Source organism: Oncorhynchus mykiss, chromosome 15 (genome assembly GCF_013265735.2).
Source record: "Oncorhynchus mykiss isolate Arlee chromosome 15, USDA_OmykA_1.1, whole genome shotgun sequence".
In the NCBI taxonomy this organism is placed as follows: Eukaryota; Metazoa; Chordata; class Actinopteri; order Salmoniformes; family Salmonidae; genus Oncorhynchus; species Oncorhynchus mykiss.
In genome coordinates this window covers 8,466,768-8,489,333 of record NC_048579.1, presented here as the reverse complement: position 1 = coordinate 8,489,333, position 22,566 = coordinate 8,466,768, and the positions used below count along the sequence as shown (strand labels likewise).

The 22,566-nt window shown below is 44.6% G+C and overlaps 1 protein-coding gene across 6 annotated transcripts in view; it reads left to right on the top strand.

Moving 5' to 3' along the window:
- The window catches only part of LOC110489553 (rho guanine nucleotide exchange factor 4), a 77,241-nt gene that overhangs the window by 46,707 nt on the left and 7,968 nt on the right, over positions 1 to 22,566 (top strand). For 4 of the 6 annotated variants that reach the window (XM_036945712.1, XM_021562278.2, XM_036945713.1 and 1 more), the window contains 3 exons: positions 259 to 401; positions 21,815 to 21,994; positions 22,252 to 22,452. In XM_036945712.1, coding sequence (XP_036801607.1) covers positions 259 to 401; positions 21,815 to 21,994; positions 22,252 to 22,452 — 524 coding nt within the window. Of the gene's footprint in view, positions 1 to 258; positions 402 to 8,573; positions 9,375 to 21,814; positions 21,995 to 22,251; positions 22,453 to 22,566 lie in introns of those variants that run through there. The other 2 variants (XM_036945715.1, XM_036945716.1) reach the window with 2 other exon arrangements.

Sequence of the window (22,566 nt, the reverse complement as noted above, 5' to 3'; positions counted from 1 at the left end):
GTGAGTTATGAGCAATGAGGATTCAGATCACCACAACTGGGTTGGAACTCAGCTGCAGCTCAGACCTGTTCTTTGTTTGATAACCATTTTTTTTAGTTTTGTGGACTGTTTTGTTGTATTTGCAGAAAAGTCGGATATGTTTTCTTAATTAATGTGCTAAAATGCCCCATCTGAAGAGGGATGAGACGGAGGTTTTATGTTGTTTTCTCTCTCTCTCTCTCCCCCCCTCCCCCCCCCCCCCCCTCCCCCCCATGATAGTACCAGACGGGGGTGGAGAGAAGACCAGTCTGGGGCCGGGTGATGATCTAGGCAGTGATGAAGACCTCTATGAAGAGTTCCGCAGTTCCAGACATCACTTTGGACACCCAGGCGGAGGTGGGGAACAACTGGCCATAAATGAGGTAGCCTTTTGTTTTGTCTGTCCGTCTCTCTGTCGGTCTCTCTCCAGAGTTAAGTAGAATATGAGTTTTGATTAAATCTGTAGCTCCCTAACCTGCTGTGTTTATGAATGAACTCCCTAAGACCTCCCAGTGCATTGTGGGTACACATCAGCTCCTGAGAGGCCGCCCTGGCACAGCTCAGATTTTTCAGGTGTTCCCTCCAAGCCCCGCCCCTATCCTGGTTGTCACTCAGAATTAGCGTGAATAATTAGGACCCACCTGGTGAAACAATTACCTCCGCTTTGACTTGTGTTTAGAGCCGGGCTCCATGGGGCTTCGTTGGAGACAAGGGCAGTAAAGGTTTAAATTGACTCATTGAGGGACAAAGCTGATTTGATTTATTGTTGTGGCTAAAGCGCTGTGAATTCCTCCAAGCCTTTCTACTGGAGGAGAATACTAAATAACCTGGAAGATGGAATAGACACACTCACACACACTCACACACACTCATACACACTCATACACACTCATACACACTCATACACACATGCATTCATACACACTCATACACACATGCATTCATATACACAAACACACACACACACATGCATTCATATACACACACACATGCATTCATATACACACACACATACACACTCATACACACATGCATTCATACACACACACAAACACACACACACACACTCAGAGGAGGGAGGCAGAGAGAGGATGAGGAGAAGGGAGAGGAGAGAGGGAGGCGAGAGAGAAGAGAGGCAGAGGCAGAGTGAGAGAGAGGCAGAGTGAGAGAGAGGCAGAGAGAGAAGAGAGAGAGAAGAGAGAGAGGCGAGAGAGAAGAGCGAGGAGAGAGCGAAGAGAGAAGAGGCAGAGGGAGGATTGAGAAGAGAGAGGCAGAGAGAAGAGAGGCAGAGAGAAGAGAGGCAGAGTGAGAGAGAGGCAGAGTGAGAGAGAGGCAGAGTGAGAGAGAGGCAGAGTGAGAGAGAGGCAGAGTGAGAGAGAGGCAGAGTGAGAGAGAGGCAGAGTGAGAGAGAGGCAGAGTGAGAGAGAGGCAGAGTGAGAGAGAGGCAGAGTGAGAGAGAGGCAGAGTGAGAGAGAGGCAGAGTGAGAGAGAGGCAGAGTGAGAGAGAGGCAGAGTGAGAGAGAGGCAGAGAGAAGAGAGGCAGAGTGTGAGAGAGAGAGGCAGAGAGAAGAGAGGCAGAGAGAAGAGAGGCAGAGGCAGAGGCAGAGAGAAGAGAGGCAGAGTGAGAGAGAGGCAGAGTGAGAGAGAGGCAGAGTGAGAGAGAGGCAGAGTGAGAGAGAGGCAGAGAGAAGAGAGGCAGAGAGAAGAGAGGCAGAGAGAAGAGAGGCAGAGAGAAGAGAGGCAGAGAGAAGAGAGGCAGAGTGAGAGAGAGGCAGAGAGAAGAGAGGCAGAGTGAGAGAGAGGCAGAGAGAAGAGAGGCAGAGAGAAGAGAGGCAGAGTGAGAGAGAGGCAGAGAGAGAAGAGATATAGTACATTCTGGAAAGTATTCAGGCCCCTTGACTTTTTCCACATTTTGTTACGTTACAGCCTTATTCAAATACAATTGTAATCGTTTTTTCTTCATCAATCTACACAATACTCCATAATGACAAAGCAAAAGCAGATTTATAGAAATTGTTCTAAAAAACTGAAATATCACATTCAGACCCTTTACTCAGTACTTTGTTGAAGCACCTTTGGCAGCGATTACATCCTTGATTCTTCTTGGGTATGAAGCTACAAGCTTGGCACACCTTTATTTGGGGAGTTTCTCCCATTCTTCTCTGCAGGTTCTCTCAAGCCCTGTCAGGTTGGATGGGGAGCGTCACTGCACAGCTATTTTCAGGTCTTTCCAGAGATGTTTGATCGTGTTCAAGTCTGGGTTCTGGCCGGGCCACTCAAGGACATTCAGAGACTTGTCCCGAAGTCACTCCTGCGTTGTCTTGGCTGTGTGAACCTTGGCCCCAGTCTGAGGTCCTGAGCGCTCTGGAGCAGGTTTTCATCAAGGATCTCTCTGTACTTTGCTCCGTTCATCGTTCCCTCGATCCTGAGAAGTCTCCCTGTCTCTGAAAAACATCCCACAGCATAATGCTGCCACCATCATGCTTCACCGTAGGGATGGTGCCCGGTTTCCTCCAGATGTGATGCTTGGCATTCAGTCCAAAGAGTTCAATCTTGGTTTCATCAGACCAGAGAATCTTGTTTATCATGGCCTGAGAGTCCTTTAGATGCCTTTTGGCAAACTCCAGGCAGGCTGTCATGTGCTTTTACTGAGGAGTGGCTTCCGTCTGGCCACTCTACCATAAAGGCCTGATTGGTGGAGTCCTGTAGAGATGGTTGTCCTTCTGGAAGGTTCTCCCATCTCCACAGAGGAACCCTGGAGCTCTGTCAGATTGCCCATTGGGTTCTTGGTCACATCCCTGACCAAGGCCCTTCTCACCCAATTTCTCAGTTTGGCCGGGCAGCCAGCTCTAGGAAGAGTCTTGGTGGTTCCAAACTTCTTCCATTTTATTAAGGATGGAAGCCACTGTGTTCTTGGTGATTTTTTGGTACCCTTCCCCAGATCTGTGCCTCGACACAATCCTGTCTCAGAGCTCTATGGACAATTCCTTCAACCTCATGGCTTGGTTTTTGCTCTGACATGCAATTTCAACTGTGGGACCTTATACAGTATAGACAGATGGACTCCAATCAAGTTGTAGAAACATTTCAAGGATGATCAATGGAAACAGGTGTGCGCCGCCCTATGGTACTCCCAATCACGGCCGGTTATGATACAGTCTGGAATCGAACCAGGTTGTCTGTAGTGACGTCTCTAGCACTGAGATGCAGTGCCTTAGACCGCTGGTGCCACTTGGAAGCCCCAAGTGGTGAGGAAAAACACATATTTAATCCACTTTAGAATAAGGCTGTAACGTAACAAAATGTTGAAAAAGTCAAGGGGTCTTTCCGAATGCACCGTATGGGAGAGACAGAGGCTGTAAACACAGGATTGTTATTGCCTTGTTGCCATAGTTACCATAGATGTCATAGATGCATGACACCATACAGTATACACTACATAGAACACCTAGAACAACCAAGGATGAGGACCGTGGTGTAAAGTACTTAAGTAATAATACTTTAAAGTACTACTTAAGTAGTTTTTGGGGGTATCTGTACTTGACTTTACTATTTATTTTTTATTTTTTTACATTTGTACTTTTACTCCACTCTACATTCCTAAATAAAATAAGGTTATTTTTACTCCATGTGTCCCTTACAAAAATGTACCATGCTAATACAATGAAGGAAATATCCTGTTTTCTGTTCACCACCATAGCAGGATAATACAATGGTATTTGCATTCGTACCATGGTATTTTCCTGCCATGGTAGTGACCCCAAAAAATGAACCATGGTAGAACAATAAACATGTTTTTGTACTAACAGCATGCAGTGAAACATGAAAGCATGGCAGTTGTTTACGATATATTATTATGGTCTGTGTCCCACCATTTTTCGGGTAAAGTGACCAAAAACATAATTTATAGTACTCACATAATGCAACATTGCCTACTAACTCTGCAATGGCAAAGCATAGGCCTAGTACCCTCTTGAACCCCTTAAAACTCAGAGTGAAAAACCACAACACACATGGTCTAGTCATGTAGCGTACCCTCTTAAACCTTGGAATCTGGTGAGAAGAATGAATGCTGTCTAAAACCTTGAAGATTTAAAATAGTTAGTTTATTTGGTGCTTCTTTCTTACAGTAAATGCAGTTTTCAGTTGGCTCTCTCTCATTCAACTGACTATTCTAAATAGCCAACATACTAAAAAACTATTTGTAAAAAGGTATTAATTATCATCTTATCTCATAGGCACATTTTCATCATGTAATTCTCAACAAATCCCTAAAAACTCAAGTTACAACGTTTCCCTTTGTTTACACTCTGTATGAATGTTCATTGGTCCTGTCACCATGACTACGACAGGCTAGCTTGACTGGAGCTTTCATTAGCTGCCGTTAGCTTCTATGCTAACAGGCTTTTATAAATTAATTAAACTATCAAAACATCATTAAAAATGACAAATATTATATCATTACATTCCGCTTAACTTGAAGTTTAATATCATATGCTTTATAACTTGATGATAATATTTTATTTATCTGGTGTGTTTCTCTTCATTTGGCTGACTCATTCAACCGACTCACTGTCTAGGCAGGTTACCATGAGAGTGAGAGCGCATGAACCAACCACTAGACCTTGTGGCTCCCTCTGCTGGCTGAAACAAGGGCAACACCCCTTGACTAGAAATACTGTATAATATGACAAAATGCCAAAGATCAGGCTACCATATACACTACATAGCCAAACGTATGTGAACACGTGGCTCGTCGAACATCTCATTCCAAAATCATGAGTATTAATATGGAGTTGGTCCCCCCTTTTGCTGCTAAACAGCCTCCACTCTTCTGGGAAGGCTTTCCACTAGATGTTGGGAACATTGCTGCAGGGACTTGCTTCTATTCAGCCACAAGAGCATTAGTGAGGTCTGGCTCGCAGTCGGCATTCCAATTCATCTCAAAGGTGTTCAATGGGGTTGAGGTCATGGGCTCTGTGGAGGCAAATCAAGTTCTTCCACACCGATCTCGACAAACCATTTCTGTATAGATCTCGCTTTGTGCACTGGGCCATGGTCATGCTGAAACAGGGAAGGGCCTTCCCCAAACTGTTGCCACAAGGTTGGAAGCACAAAATTGTCTAGAATGTAATTGTATGCTGTAGCGTTACGATTTCTCTTCATTGGAACTAAGGGTCCTAACCCCAACAATGAAAAACAGCCCCAGACCATTATTTCTCCTCTAACAAACTTTAGAAGGCCTTTATAAAAAGGGTTTTATAAATACATTTGATTGATTGTAACCGTGGTGATTGATACAGTTGGCACTATGCATTCAGGCAGGTAGCGTTTTCCTGGAACCTGCCAAACCCAGATTCGTCCGTCGGACTGCCAGACGGTGATTCATAACTCCAGAGAACGCGTTTCCACTGCTCCATAGCCCAATGGCGGTAAGCTTTACATCTCTCCAGCCGATGCTTGGCATTGCGCATGGTGATCTTAGGCTTGTGTGCGGCTGCTCGGCCATGGAAACCCATTTCATGAAGCTCTCGACAAACTGTTACTGTGCTGACGTTGCTTCCAGAGGCAGTTTGATCTCGGTAGTGAGTGTTGCACCCGAGGACTACGCTACGCTCTTCAGCACCTCGGCGGTCTCGTTCTGTGAGCTTGTGTGGCCTACCACTTTGCGGCTGAGCCGTTGTTGCTCCTAGACGTTTCCACTTCACAATAACAACACTTCAAGTTGTCCAGGGCAGCTCTAGCAGGGCAGAATTTTGACTAACTGACTTGTTGGAAAGGTGGCGGTGCCACGTCGAAAGTCACTGAGCTCTTCAGTAAAGCCATTCTACTGCCAATGTTTGTCTATGGAGATTACATGGCTGTGTTCTCGATTTTATACACCTGTCAGCAACGGGTTTGGCTGAAATAGCCAAAACCACTAATTGGAAGGGGTGTCCACATACTTTTGTGTATATATAGTGTATCCTACATTCTCCTACATTTCAGGTTGGCAACAAGTTCAAATCCCTTGAGCTGACAAGGTACAACTCTGTCGTTCTGCCCCTGAACAAGGCAGTTAACCCACTGTTCCTAGGCCGTCATTGAAAATAAGAATTTGTTCTTAACTGACTTGCCGAGTTAAATAAAGGTAAAATAAAAAATAAAAATGCACAATGCAGGTTAAAACCATGATCCATGTCTATACCATGGTATAAATGATAATGGTAATAGTTAGGTACAATGACAGTACCTCAGTATTATCATTATACTTCAAAGCTAAAACCATGGTATATACACCATGGTATAAGTGAAAGTACCATAGTAGTACCAAGGTACATTTTTGTAAGGGATTTTCCTTGACACCCAAAATAACTTGTTACATTTTGAATACTTAGCCAGAACAGGAAAAGGGTCCAATTCAGGCACTTATCAAGAGAACGTGGACTCACTAAACAGAGAACATCCCTGGTCATCCCTACTGCCTCCGATCTGGAGGACTCACTAAACAGAGAACATCCCTGGTCATCCCTACTGCCTCTGATCTGGAGGACTCACTAAACAGAGAACATCCCTGGTCATCCCTGCTGCCTCTGATCTGGTGGACTCACTAAACAGAGAACATCCCTGGTCATCCCTACTGCCTCTGATCTGGAGGGCTCACTAAACAGAGAACATCCCTGGTCATCCCTACTGCCTCTGATCTGGAGGACTCACTAAACAGAGAACATCCCTGGTCATCCCTGCTGCCTCTGATCTGGCAGACTCACTAAACAGAGAACATCCCTGGAAAACCTCCATGGAAATATCTTATAGTCCAGGATTAAGATGAATCTGTTTCCAGAAGACCGCCCTATAGTATAATGTTCAGCTACTGTATGTGTCAGCTGTGTAGACTGTCAGTGGAGGCTGCTGAGGGGAGGACGACTCATAGTAATGTCTGCAAAGGAGCGAATGGAATGGCATCAAACACATGGAAACCATGGAAACCATATTTTTGATGTTGTGGATACCTTTCCACCTACCTCCCCAATTAAGGTACCACCATCCTCCTGTGCTGTCTATATTAGAATCAGAGTGAGGTAGTCTGGGTCATCATATTCTGTTTGGTTGAGATGAGCAGTGGCAGTAAAGAGGTCTGTTTGGTTGAGATGAGCAGTGGCAGTAAAGAGGTCTGTTTGGCTACATCTGGGTATCAAGGTCAGAGAGAGGAGGGGATAGAGAGGGGAAAGGGAGAGGGGGAGAGAGAGAGAGAGAGGGGAGAGAGGGACAGGGGTGAGGGGATATAGTAGAGAGGGGGAGGGAGAGAGAGGGGAAAGGGAGAGAGGTGGGAGAGAGGGAAAGGGGGGAGGGGATATAGAGAGGGAGAGGGGAGAGGGAGAGGGGAGAGAGGGAAACGGACGGAGAGGGGGAGGGAGAGAGAGGGAAAGGGGATAGAGATGGGGAGACAGAGAGAAAGGGGATAGATACGGGGGAGAGAGAGGGAAAGGGGGAGGGGAAAGGGAGAGGGGATACAGAAGGGGGAGAGAGAGGGAAAGGGGAGGGGAGAGGGACCGAAAGGGGGAGGGGATAGAGAGCGTTCGAGAATCCAATAATTTCATCTGCTAAGTGATTGCGTGTTAAAGGTAGACTCAGCGATTTGACATAGATACAGAACGTAAACAGAATTGTGGGTACATTTCTGCAACAACGAAGAGTGTTGAAGCACGAGGCTCAACTTCTTTACTGTTTTGGTCCCCTGGCTATCAGGCTGTAACAGTGTGAACAGAACCCATGGACCTGCACAGATACGGACTGTGTGAGAGTGAAGTCTTGCATCTTGCTCCTTTCAATATCTGCGGTGCTTCCCGAAGCAAAATATTGAAAGGATTATAGCTTTAATATATCTTTAATTAATTGGCTAAAATAGCGGTATCCGATGCAATAATCCCGATTTTAAGCAAACAGATTGTCTGTGAGTGAGGCTGTGTGTTGGGCCAGCCATCATCAGCTGATGAGACTAATAAATTCTAGGCAGCTCACGAACACACACACACACAGCCCACCCACCCCCTCCCTTCCTGCACACACAGTCTATTATTCTGCATCCTCCCCCACTCCATCCCGCCCTCCCCGTGGTTGCTAAGGCCATCCTCATCCACCCTGGTATCCAGGATACGGAGACACACTCAACATCCAGATTGGTTGCTCGCTGTAGGGAGGTGAATGTATGGTTGTGTGGCTCCAGGCAGACCCCGGCACCATTTTAGCATTGGAGAGACAGAGAGAGAGAGAGACGGAGGGAGAGAGACGGAGCAAGAGAGAGACGGAGAGACGGAGAGAGAGAGAGACGGAGGGCGAGAAAGAGAGAGAGAGACGGAGGGAGAGAGACGGAGCGAGAGAGAGACGGAGAGACGGAGAGAGAGGGAGAGAGAGAGAGACGGAGGGCGAGAAAGAGAGAGAGAGACGGAGGGAGAGAGACGGAGCGAGAGAGAGACGGAGAGACGGAGAGAGAGGGAGGGAGAGAGAGAGAGAGAGAGACGGGCGAGAAAGAGAGAGAGAGACGGAGGGAGAGAGACGGAGCGACAGAGAGACGGAGAGACAGAGAGGGAGAGAGAGGCGAGATGGAGAGAGAGACAGAGAGGGAGAGAGAGACAGAGAGGGAGAGAGGAGAGAAAACATTGGCTTTGTCATTCTTTCTAATAAAGCTAATGTGAAAAAGGAAAAGGGTGGCCATGTTAGAGGGGCGCTGTGTGGACGTAACGAAGATACGGGGGAACGACAGAAGAGGACGGGGGAGGAGAAAAACTAAATGAATGTAACAAGAAAGCTGCAGCTCTACCTCACATCCTGAAGACGTAGAGAGTCAGAGAGGAAGAGAGAGGACACGGAAAACAGAGGGAGGGAGAGAGAAGAGGGAAGTGCTCAAACACAGGCGGTGAGGCTTCGCGGTGAAGCGGTAGGAGGGGGAGAGGAAGAGAGAGGCGGAAGACAGGCCGACGGGATAGTAGTGAAGGAGGAGAAGAAGAGGGGGAGAGAGACGGAGAGGGGGAGGGGTGAGGGCCCAGCCGGGGCCTATGACATGGCTCGCGGCGGTGGCGCTCACCGTGCCCGGCAGCGTTTGGGCGTCCTCAACACCGTGCTACGCTGCAACCTCCACCGCGAGACTCAGAAGGTGGTGGTCTTCATGATCATGATGTTGCTCGTCGTCATCAACGTAGTGCTCATGTTCCTCCTGGCTTTCCAGTAGACAGACACACCGACGACACACTCACACACTCACACACACACTATCAACCAAGGAAGAGAGAGAGAGGAGGAAGATAGGGGGAGGAGAGAGGGAGGTGGAGATCCCCCTGGTGTGGATGGGAGCCCAGGATAAGAGGAGGTGATCACAGGTAAAGCAAACCGATGGATGATCTAGACTGGTGATGCTTAGCCCAGCACAAACACAGTTCAGGGGTTATATGATAGGAACTGCTTAGCCCAGCACAAACACAGTTCAGGGGTTATATGATAGGAACTGCTTAGCCCAGCACAAACACAGCTCAGGGGTTATATGATAGGAACTGCTTAGCCCAGCACAAACACAGTTCAGGGGTTATATGATAGGAACTGCTTAGCCCAGCACAAACACAGCTCAGGGGTTATATGATAGGAACTGCTTAGCCCAGCACAAACACAGCTCAGGGGTTATATGATAGGAACTGCTTAGCTCAGCACAAACACAGTTCAGGGGTTATATGATAGGAACTGCTTAGCCCAGCACAAACACAGTTCAGGGGTTATATGATAGGAACTGCTTAGCCCAGCACAAACACAGTTCAGGGGTTATATGATAGGAACTGTTTAGCCCAGCACAAACACAGTTCAGGGGTTATGTGATAGGAACTGCTTAGCCCAGCACAAACACAGCTCAGGGGTTATATGATAGGAACTGCTTAGCTCAGCACAAACACAGTTCAGGGGTTATATGATAGGAACTGCTTAGCCCAGCACAAACACAGTTCAAGGGTTATATGATAGGAACTGCTTAGCCCAGCACAAACACAGCTCAGGGGTTATATGATAGGAACTGCTTAGCCCAGCACCAACACAGTTCAGGGGTTATATGATAGGAACTGCTTAGCCCAGCACCAACACAGCTCATGTGTGAGGAACAGGTTAGCTAGCTTGCACCACGGGGGTTGTTGACATCATGAACGGTAGCAAATACTCTGCCCTGTACGTGTTGTACATGTCTGGTACATAGTTAAATGTTTTTCTATGTTGTGAATAGAACGTGTGGGAGAAGAAGAACACATTGCAAACTGCAAAAATGTGTTTTATTATTTGTGTACTGTTTGTGTACTGTTTGTGTACTGTATGTGTACTGTTTGTGTACTGTTTGTGTACTGTATGTGTACTGTTTGTGTACTGTATGTGTACTGTTTGTGTACTGTTTGTGTACTGTATGTGTACTGTATGTGTACTGTTTGTGTACTGTATGTGTACTGTTTGTGTACTGTATGTGTACTGTATGTGTACTGTATGTGTACTGTATGTGTATTGTATGTGTACTGTTTGTGTACTGTATGTGTACTGTATGTGTACTGTTTGTGTACTGTTTGTGTACTGTTTGTGTACTGTATGTGTACTGTTTGTGTACTGTATGTGTACTGTATGTGTACTGTATGTGTACTGTATGTGTACTGTATGTGTACTGTTTGTGTACTGTATGTGTACTGTATGTGTACTGTTTGTGTACTGTATGTGTACTGTTTGTGTACTGTATGTGTACTGTATGTGTACTGTATGTGTACTGTATGTGTACTGTATGTGTACTGTTTGTGTACTGTATGTGTACTGTATGTGTACTGTTTGTGTACTGTATGTGTACTGTTTGTGTACTGTATGTGTACTGTTTGTGTACTGTATGTGTACTGTATGTGTACTGTTTGTGTACTGTATGTGTACTGTTTGTGTACTGTATGTGTACTGTTTGTGTACTGTATGTGTACTGTTTGTGTACTGTATGTGTACTGTTTGTGTACTGTATGTGTACTGTTTGTGTACTGTATGTGTACTGTTTGTGTACTGTATGTGTACTGTATGTGTACTGTATGTGTACTGTTTGTGTACTGTATGTGTACTGTTTGTGTACTGTATGTGTACTGTATGTGTACTGTTTGTGTACTGTATGTGTACTGTTTGTGTACTGTTTGTGTACTGTTTGTGTACTGTATGTGTACTGTATGTGTACTGTTTGTGTACTGTTTGTGTACTGTATGTGGTTGGGTCTAGCATGTTAAGAATAGGTGAGTTATTGCTTGAACGTTTTAATACAATTTTTATTTCACCTTTATTTAACCAGGTAGGCCAGTTGAGAACACCTTTATTTAACCAGGTAGGCTAGTTGAGAACACCTTTATTTAACCAGGTAGGCCAGTTGAGAACACCTTTATTTAACCAGGTAGGCCAGTTGAGAACACCTTTATTTAACCAGGTAGGCCAGTTGAGAACACCTGTATTTAACCAGGTAGGCTAGTTGAGAACACCTTTATTTAACCAGGTAGGCTAGTTGAGAACACCTTTATTTAACCAGGTAGGCCAGTTGAGAACACCTTTATTTAACCAGGTAGGCTAGTTGAGAACACCTTTATTTAACCAGGTAGGCTAGTTGAGAACACCTTTATTTAACCAGGTAGGTCAGTTGAGAACACCTTTATTTAACCAGGTAGGCCAGTTGAGAACACCTTTATTTAACCAGGTAGGCCAGTTGAGAACACCTTTATTTAAACCAGGTAGGCCAGTTGAGAACACCTTTATTTAACCAGGTAGGTCAGTTGAGAACACCTTTATTTAACCAGGTAGGCCAGTTGAGAACACCTTTATTTAACCAGGTAGGCCAGTTGAGAACACCTTTATTTAAACCAGGTAGGCCAGTTGAGAACACCTTTATTTAACCAGGTAGGCCAGTTGAGAACACCTTTATTTAACCAGGTAGGCCAGTTGAGAACACCTTTATTTAAACCAGGTAGGCCAGTTGAGAACACCTTTATTTAACCAGGTAGGTCAGTTGAGAACACCTTTATTTAACCAGGTAGGCCAGTTGAGAACACCTTTATTTAACCAGGTAGGCTAGTTGAGAACACCTTTATTTAACCAGGTAGGCCAGTTGAGAACACCTTTATTTAACCAGGTAGGCCAGTTGAGAACACCTTTATTTAAACCAGGTAGGCCAGTTGAGAACACCTTTATTTAACCAGGTAGGCCAGTTGAGAACACCTTTATTTAACCAGGGAGGCCAGTTGAGAACACCTTTATTTAACCAGGTAGGCCAGTTGAGAACACCTTTATTTAACCAGGTAGGCCAGTTGAGAACACCTTTATTTAAACCAGGTAGGCCAGTTGAGAACACCTTTATTTAACCAGGTAGGTCAGTTGAGAACACCTTTATTTAACCAGGTAGGCCAGTTGAGAACACCTTTATTTAACCAGGTAGGCTAGTTGAGAACACCTTTATTTAACCAGGTAGGCCAGTTGAGAACACCTTTATTTAACCAGGGAGGCCAGTTGAGAACACCTTTATTTAACCAGGTAGGCCAGTTGAGAACACCTTTATTTAACCAGGTAGGCCAGTTGAGAACACCTTTATTTAACCAGGTAGGCTAGTTGAGAACACCTTTATTTAACCAGGTAGGCCAGTTGAGAACACCTTTATTTAACCAGGTAGGCTAGTTGAGAACACCTTTATTTAACCAGGTAGGCTAGTTGAGAACACCTTTATTTAACCAGGTAGGTCAGTTGAGAACACCTTTATTTAACCAGGTAGGCCAGTTGAGAACACCTTTATTTAACCAGGTAGGCCAGTTGAGAACACCTTTATTTAAACCAGGTAGGCCAGTTGAGAACACCTTTATTTAACCAGGTAGGTCAGTTGAGAACACCTTTATTTAACCAGGTAGGCCAGTTGAGAACACCTTTATTTAACCAGGTAGGCCAGTTGAGAACACCTTTATTTAAACCAGGTAGGCCAGTTGAGAACACCTTTATTTAACCAGGTAGGCCAGTTGAGAACACCTTTATTTAACCAGGTAGGCCAGTTGAGAACACCTTTATTTAAACCAGGTAGGCCAGTTGAGAACACCTTTATTTAACCAGGTAGGTCAGTTGAGAACACCTTTATTTAACCAGGTAGGCCAGTTGAGAACACCTTTATTTAACCAGGTAGGCTAGTTGAGAACACCTTTATTTAACCAGGTAGGCCAGTTGAGAACACCTTTATTTAACCAGGTAGGCCAGTTGAGAACACCTTTATTTAAACCAGGTAGGCCAGTTGAGAACACCTTTATTTAACCAGGTAGGCCAGTTGAGAACACCTTTATTTAACCAGGGAGGCCAGTTGAGAACACCTTTATTTAACCAGGTAGGCCAGTTGAGAACACCTTTATTTAACCAGGTAGGCCAGTTGAGAACACCTTTATTTAAACCAGGTAGGCCAGTTGAGAACACCTTTATTTAACCAGGTAGGTCAGTTGAGAACACCTTTATTTAACCAGGTAGGCCAGTTGAGAACACCTTTATTTAACCAGGTAGGCTAGTTGAGAACACCTTTATTTAACCAGGTAGGCCAGTTGAGAACACCTTTATTTAACCAGGGAGGCCAGTTGAGAACACCTTTATTTAACCAGGTAGGCCAGTTGAGAACACCTTTATTTAACCAGGTAGGCCAGTTGAGAACACCTTTATTTAACCAGGTAGGCCAGTTGAGAACACCTTTATTTAACCAGGTAGGCTAGTTGAGAACACCTTTATTTAACCAGGTAGGCCAGTTGAGAACACCTTTATTTAACCAGGTAGGCCAGTTGAGAACACCTTTATTTAACCAGGTAGGCTAGTTGAGAACACCTTTATTTAACCAGGTAGGCCAGTTGAGAACACCTTTATTTAACCAGGTAGGCCAGTTGAGAACACCTTTATTTAACCAGGTAGGCCAGTTGAGAACACCTTTATTTAACCAGGTAGGCCAGTTGAGAACACCTTTATTTAACCAGGTAGGCCAGTTGAGAACACCTTTATTTAACCAGGTCGGCCAGTTGAGAACAAGTTCTCATTTACAACTGCGACCTGGCCAAGATAAAGCAAAGCAGTGCGACAAAAACAACAACACAGAATTACACATTAACAAACGTACAGTCAATTACACAATAGAAAAAACTATGTACAGTGTGTGCAAATGTAGAAGACGAGGGAGGTAAAGGCAATAAATAGGACATGGAGGCGAAATAATTACAATTTAGCATAAACACTGGAGTGATAGATGTGCAGATGATGATGTGCAAGTAGAGATACTGGGGTGCAACAGAGCAAGAGGATAAGTAACAATATGGGGATGAGGTAGTTGGGTGTGCTATTTACAGATGGGCTGTGTACAGGTACAGTGATCGGTAAGTTGCTCTGACAGGTGATGCTTAAAGTTAGAGAGGGAGATATAAGACTCTAGTGTCAGTGATTTTTGCAATTCGTTCCAGTCATTGGTTGCAAAGGCCAATGGAAGTGTTGGCTTTAGGGATGACCAGTGAAATATACCTGCTGGACTGCGTGCTGCAGGTGGGTGTTGCTATTGTGACACGTGAGCTGAGATAAGGCGGGGCTTTACCTAGCATAGACTTATAGATGACCTGGAGCCAGTGGGTTTGGCGATGAATATGTAGTGGGAGCCAGCCAATGAGAGCATACAGGTCACAGTGGTGGGTAGTATATGGGGCTTTGGTGACAAAACGGATGGCACTGTGATAGACTACGTCCAGTTTGCTGAGTAGAGTGTTGGAGGCTATTTTGTAAATGACATCGCCGAAGTCAAGGATCGGTAGGATAGTCAGTTTTATATGTTTATGTTAGGGTATGTTTGGCAGCATGAGCGAAGGATGCTTTGTTGTGAAATAGGAAGCCGATTCTAGATTTAATTTTGGATTGGAGATGCTTAATGTGAGTCTGGAAGGAGATTTTACAGTGTCACCAGACACCTCGGTATTTGTAGTTGTCCACAAATTTTAAGTCAGAATCGTCCAGAGTAGTGATGTTAGTAGGGACGGGAGGGTGTGGGCAGCAATCGGTTGAAGAGCATGCACTTAGTTTTACTTGCATTTAAAAGCAGTTGGAGGCCACGGAAGGAGTGTTGTATGGCATTGAAGCTCGTTTGGAAGTTTGTTAACACAGTGTCCAAAGAAGGGCCAGATGTATACAGAATGGTGTCGTCTGCTTAGAGGTGGATCAGAGAGTCACCAGCAGCAAGAGCGACATCATTGATATATAAAGAGAAAAGAGTCGGCTCTAGAATTGAACCCTGTGGCACCCCCACAGAGACTGCCAGAGGTTCGAACAACAGGCCCTCCAATTTGACACACTCTGTTACCTTTGCCTTGGGTACAGGAACAATGGTGGCCATCTTAAAGCATGTGGGGACATTAGACAGGGATAGAGAGATATTGAATATGTCCGTAAACACACCAGCCAGCTGGTCTGCGCATGCTCTGAGGACGCGGCTAGGAATGCCGTCTGGGCTGGCAGCCTTGCTAGGGGTAACACGTTTAAATGTCTTACTCACGTCGGCCACAGAGAAGGAGAGCCCACAGTCCTTGGTAGCGTGTCGCGTTGGTGGCACTGTATTATCCTCAAAGCGGATGAAGAAGGTGTTTAGTTTATCTGGACGTTGATGTCCGTGACATGGCTGGTTTTCCTTTTGTAGTCCGTGATTGTCTTGGAGCTTTACCGTGAGGGGTGACGAGGCAGCTCAGGACAGGGACAGGTTTGAAGCTGAGGCTGGCCCATGGGGTGATGAGAGGGGCAGTACCATGGCCCAGAGTAGTACCATGGCCCAGAGTAGTAGTACCGCGGCCCAGGGCAGTAGTACCATGGCCCATGGCAGTAGTACCACGGCCCAGGGCAGTAGTACCACGGCCCAAGGCAGTAGTACCACGGCCCAGGGCAGTAGTACCACCATGGCCCAGGGCAGTAGTACCACCATGGCCCAGAGCTACTGATAAGGAGTCACACAGAGAGAAGTGCCCTGTTTACATCCACCACCTGGCAGAGATGCACTCACATGAGTGTGTGTGTATGTTTGGATTCTTCCTCTATTTTCCCTCTGTATACAAACTCGTATTGATATTCCAGTACAGCTAATCCTAGAATATTATGTCTTTAACCTGGTTCACGTGATGAATATCTACTGTCAGTGAAATGAAATATTCTGGTGTTTAGTTGTATAATGATGGCAGGACCAGTAGAGGAGAGAATAGATTTGTGGGGGCATGTCGCCTAGCAACAGGGCCATAGTCCCCCTCACCGTGATGATGGATCTATAGCAGGGAGACATAGATCATCTTAGCCCACACAATAGACATAGAAATAGACATATAGATCACCGTAGCCCACAGACTAGATATAGAAATAGATACATAGGCTAAGTGACATCATAATATGATCTATGTTTGACAGTAGAACTGGGCCTATCGAGAAAAATCTCACGATAAATCGACGGAATTAATGCGCTAACGATAAATTGAACAATAAGTTTAGAACATCCATATACACCACAGTTTTTTTTAATTGACCCTTTTAACTAGTGCTAGCCATCGATTTTTCCATCATTAACAATAACACATATTAGTGTCATGACTGTCCTGTGAGGATCCAAATAGGCCAGATCAGGTTTGCAATTACTGACTTTAACCAGACCCCCTCTCACTCGCAGGACCTGGTGGGGTTTTAACAACTCACGGTGCCCTGTTGTAAATCAAGGTAGATCATTCAACTCTCCCTCTCCAATGTTCACCAGATGAATGTCTTTTGTTTCAACAGACCTTTTCCCGCTGAAACTCAACATGTTCTAAAGTGGATACTGGAACAATATTTCTAACATAGAACATGGAGAATGGTCAGATGCGATCTATAGAACACTAACGTCATTTTGTTTGTTATTTTGTGATGTCATTAAAAATGTTATGAAGGAAATACTGTAACTTGGAAAGTATACCCACAGCATGGACGAAGATTCCATCCTATGCGTGTGCACGTGATATGAAAATGATGAAAATGTTTTTGTTAAGAAAGGGATATGATTTTAGGAGCCATAAGAGATTTTTATAAATTACAAACTTTGCAGAGTGACAAGTCACGCACCTGAGTGAGGTCAGAGACCTGAGCATGTCAGCCTGACGGAACCGCCACTTTTGAACAAACTGTATAAAATGATGGGTTAAGAATTAACATACCAGACCAGATATACGTAGAGCTGCAGCTACACGTTAAAAGTGGTCTGAACTCTGAATATCAACACGAGGTAGAGACGATAAACTCACCTCTCTGACAATCACTGGTACGGCTGATTTGCTGTCCTAAGTAAAGTATCTAGAAAAGTGAATTTAAGTGGGACCATTCTACTACTATTCTCAAACCTTCATATTACGCTACTCTCATCACCCCACTGGGAACCATCGACACAGCTGGCTAGCACATTTTCAAAGAGGTATCTTCCAGAGCAAATGGAAGGAAAATCAACTGTCTAGTTCTGTTCAGGACTACAGGGCAAGTCACCGGATACCAGACAACAACAGAGATTAACAACAGAAGACTTGTTGGAACTCTTTTGGACAATCAGAGCCTTACAAGCGTGCCGCGAAAAGGCCCAAATCCCGTTTCCAAGGCTGCCCGTTTCCAAGAGAGATACACGGCTAAACAAGGCATCTCACGTAAATACATTCATGATTTCTTACTCCAAGCGGGTGGAGGTTCGTGTGCAAATTATAGGAATACTATTAGTGAGAGTAGTTTCTAAATGTACCAACGTTGTGTTTCTGTCCCTCTCTCTCTCTCTGTCTTTTTTAACAAGCAGCCATGTTGTTGTCAGTCTGCTAGGGACCTGTTTTTAACATATTAAGTGTGTATGTTTATCCTGTGTTACCCTTTAATTAGCTAGTAAATAAATACTTGACCATATTTGTATAGTACTGAATTATAAGTAAAGTCAAATAAAATTAAATTGATTTATATATCCCTTCATACATCAGCTGAAATCTCAATGTGCTGTACAGAAACCCAGCCTAAAACCCCAAAGAGCAAGCAATGCAGGTGTTGAAGCACGTTGGCTAGGAAAAACTCCCTAGAGTTTGGGATGGGATGTTTGCAGATGCAAGGAGGTTACAACTGTTCAGAATGATGATATGATATGAGGTTATGATTAATAAGTTGACTGTTTATAGATGTGATAGGTAAAGACCTTTTAGAGTTTCATTAGGGAGAGAGTAACTCTTTAAAGAACCGCTCTCGTGGTGCCCCAGATCCTAATGAGTTAATCGTTACATTATTAATTTAATCAGGTAAGAATCAAACATCATTAGTTTATAAGACAAATAAAAAGATTAATGTTAAAGTCAAGTCACGACATTAGAAAACTTATTTAATTCACGTTTCTCTAGTATAGGCTACTTATCATAATTAACGATATCAGCAAAATGCCTGTGATGTATGGTCGGTGTTGATCATTTTCAGTTTATCATCCCAGCTATACTCGACAGTATAAAGGCCTAGCATATTAAGGTTAGGAGCTTACGCTTGAGGAATTACGTTAGTACGAGTTAGTTAGTTGTGGCATTTGAGCAAGAATAAAATAATGACTTCTGTTCTGTCCACGCGATGTGATGGTCACGCTGCCCCACGCTACAGAAACAGGAGATAGACTATTGTCCTGTCCAGGGGATGTACTGGTACGTCAGGCTGCCTCACACTGCAGAAACAGGAAATAGACTATTGTCCTGTCCAGGGGATGTACTGGTATGTCAGGCTGCCTCACACTGCAGAAACAGGAGATAGACTATTGTCCTGTCCAGGGGATGTACTGGTATGTCAGGCTGCCTCACACTGCAGAAACAGGAGATAGACTATTGTCCTGTCCAGGGGATGTACTGGTATGTCAGGCTGCCTCACACTGCAGAAACAGGAGATAGACTATTGTCCTGTCTAGGGGATGTACTGGTATGTCAGGCTGCCTCACACTGCAGAAACAGGAGATAGACTATTGTCCTGTCCAGGGGATGTACTGGTATGTCAGGCTGCCTCACACTACAGAAACAGGAAATAGACTAGTGTCCTGTCCAGGGGATGTACTGGTACGTCAGGCTGCCTCACACTACAGAAACAGGAAATAGACTATTGTCCTGTCCAGTGGGTGTACTGGTACGTCACGCTGCCTCACACTACAGAAACAGGAAATAGGCTCCTGCTTTATGGGCCATTCGGACAAGGCGTACTACTATAATGCCAGCATGATGTTGACGCAGTAGTTTGTATGTCTGTGTGTGCATGTACAGTTGAAGTCAGAAAATTACAGACACTTAGGTTGGAGTCATTAAAACTTGTTTTTCAACCACTCCACACATTTCTTGGTAACAAACTACAGTTTTGGCAAGTCGGTTATGACATCTACTTTGTGTATGACACAAGTCATTTTTCCAACAATTGTTTACAGACAAATTATTTCACTTATAATTCACTGTATCACAATTCCAGTGGGTCAGAAGTTTACATACACTTAGTTGACAGTTGACTGTGCCTTTAAAAAGCTTGGAAAATTCCAGAAAATTATGTCATGGCAAAAACTTCTGATCGGCAAATTATATATATATTTTTCTTCCTTTATTTAACTAGGCAAGTCAGTTAAGAACAAATTCTCATTTTCAATGACGGCCTAGGATCAGTGGGTTAACTGCCTGTTCAGGGGCAGAACGACAGTTTTGTACCTTGTCAGCTCGGGGATTTGAAATTGCAACCTTTCGGTTACTAGTTGACATAATTTGAGTCAATTGGAGGTGTACCTGTGGATGTATTGCAAGGCCTACCTTCAAACTCAGTGCCTCTTTGCTTGACATCATGGGAAATTCAAAAGAAATCAGCCAAGACCTGGTTCATACTTGGGAGTCTTTTCCAAACGCCTGAAGGTACCACGTTGATCTGTACAAACAATAGTACGCAAGTATAAACACCATGGGACCACACATCCATCATACCGCTCAGGAAGGTGACGCGTTCTGTCTCCTAGAGATGAACGTACTTTGGTGCAGAAAGTGCAAATCAATCCCAGAACAACAGCAAAAGACCTTGTGAAGATGCTGGAGGAAACAGGTACAAAAGTATCTATATCCACAGTAAAAACAAGTCCTATATCGACATAACCTGAAAGGAAGCTCAGCAAGGAAGAACCCATTGCACCAAAACCGACATATAAAAGCCAGACTACAGGTTGCAACTGCACATGGGGACAAAGATTGTACTTTTTGGAGAAATGTCCTCTGGTCTGATGAAACAAAAATAGAACTATTTGGCCATAATGACCATCGTTATGTTTGGAGGAAAAAGGGGGACGCTTGCAAGCCGAAGAACACTATCCCAACCGTGGCAGCATCATATTGTGGGGGTGCTTTGCTGCAGGAGGGACTGGTGCACTTCACAAAATAGATGGCGTCATGAGGACAAAAAATTACGTGGATATATTGAAGCAACATCTCAGGACATCAGTCAGGAAGTTAAAGCTTGGTCGCAAATGGGTCTTCCGAATGGACAATTACCACAAGCATACTTCCAAAGTTGTGGAAAATTGCTTAAGGACAACAAAGTCAAGGTATTGGAGTGGCCATCACAAAGCCCTGACCTCAATCCTGTAGAAAATGTGTAGGTAGGACTGAAGAAGCGTGTGTGTGAGCAAGGAGGCCTACAAACCTGACTCAGTTACACCAGCTCTACTGGTTCCACCAGCTCCCAGCTCTACTGGTTCCACTCAGTTCCACCAGCTCCCAACTTATTGTGGGAAGCTTGTGGAAGGCTACCCGAAACGTTTGCCCCGAGTTAAACAATTTAAAGGCAATGCTACCAAATCCTAATTGAGTGTATGTAAACTTCTGACCCATTGGGAATGTGATGAAAGAAATAAAAGCTGAAATAAATCATTCTCTCTACTATTATTCTGACATTTCACATTCTTAAAATAAAGAGGTGATCCTAACTGACCAAAGATGGGTAATTCTTACTAGGATTAAATGTCAGGAATTGTGAAAAACTGAGTTTAAATGTATTTGGCTAAGGTGTATGTAAACTTCGACTTCAACTATACGTGTGTGTATGTGGCAATGTGAAATATGATGACTGTTGTACATTTATCAGGCTCTTTAGCTCTCTTTCTCTCATTCTCTCTCTTATCTCCACATTGATCTCTGTCAAGCCCCTCTCAGCCTCAGTGGCTTGGCTCAACAGAATCAATGCTTTCCACTCAGGACCTGACACAGTTAGCTAAGCTAACGCAGTAGCGGAAAGATGATTATGTTGTGTCTGTGCTAAAATTTAGCCTACAGATTAGAAACGTTGTTACAAAGTCATCATTTATGGGTTGAAACGACATTGTACTCCTTGTCTGTGGTGAGCAGTAGTCATGTTTCAGAGTGATGAGTTGTAGTTTAGTGATACTGTACAGCCCTATTACATCATACTGTAAATCATGCATATCTCTACTCTCTCGGTCAGCCACTCTGCTTTCCAGTGAGGTTATTTATAAACTGGTTTTACAAAGTCATCCGTGCTGGATGAATAACGTACAGAGGAGTTCCTGACCAGGGAAACCTTCAGGGCCCCTAGTTAGCCCATAACTAGAGTTTTTCCTGATCAGAAATGTTTAAAAAGTTTAGAAACCTTGTTTCTATGTTTCAATGTCGTCCATTTTTTATTATGCCACTATAAAATCCTCCCATTACTGACCTGTGCTGTCCTGTGCCGTCTGTCTGTCCCTGTCTGTCTGTCCTTCCACCAGCTGATTAGCGATGGCAGCTGTGTGTACGCCGAGGCGCTGTGGGACCATGTCACTATGGACGACCAGGAGCTGGGCTTCAAGGCGGGGGATGTCGTCGAGGTAGTGGATGCCACCAACAAGGAGTGGTGGTGGGGACGCATTCTGGACAGTGAGGGCTGGTTCCCAGCCAGCTTCGTCCGGGTAAGAAACCAACTCTACATCTGTCTGTCTCTCTCTCTCTCTCTCTCTCGCTCTCTCTCTCTCTCTCTGTCTCTGGACCTGAGGACAACAGAAATGAACTACTCTCTCTTATTTATCTTTGTTATATATTATTATTGCTAGGGTTGTAAGTGCTGCAGTTGTCCCCCCCCCCCCCAAAACATTCTGCATCTTAACTTTAGTGATCTGTTAGCGAGGGTATTCTATAACAATGGCACCTTTCTCCCTGGTCCCTGTAGTTGCGTGTGAACCAGGATGAGCCTATGGAGGAGTACCTAGCCCAGCTGGAGAAGCCTGGGGCTGGGGAGAATGACCAGCCAGGCGTGGGCCTGTTTCTGGGACCAGGCCTGCCTTGTAAGGAACAGATGAGGACTAATGTCATCAATGAGATCATGATCACAGAGAGAGACTACATCAAACACCTCAAAGACATCTGTGAGGTAAGTACAGCTCAGTTCAGACTACAGCGTCTCAGTTCAGACTACAGCGTCTCAGTTCAGACTACAGCCTCTCAGGTCAGACTACAGCGTCTCAGTTCAGACTACAGCATCTCA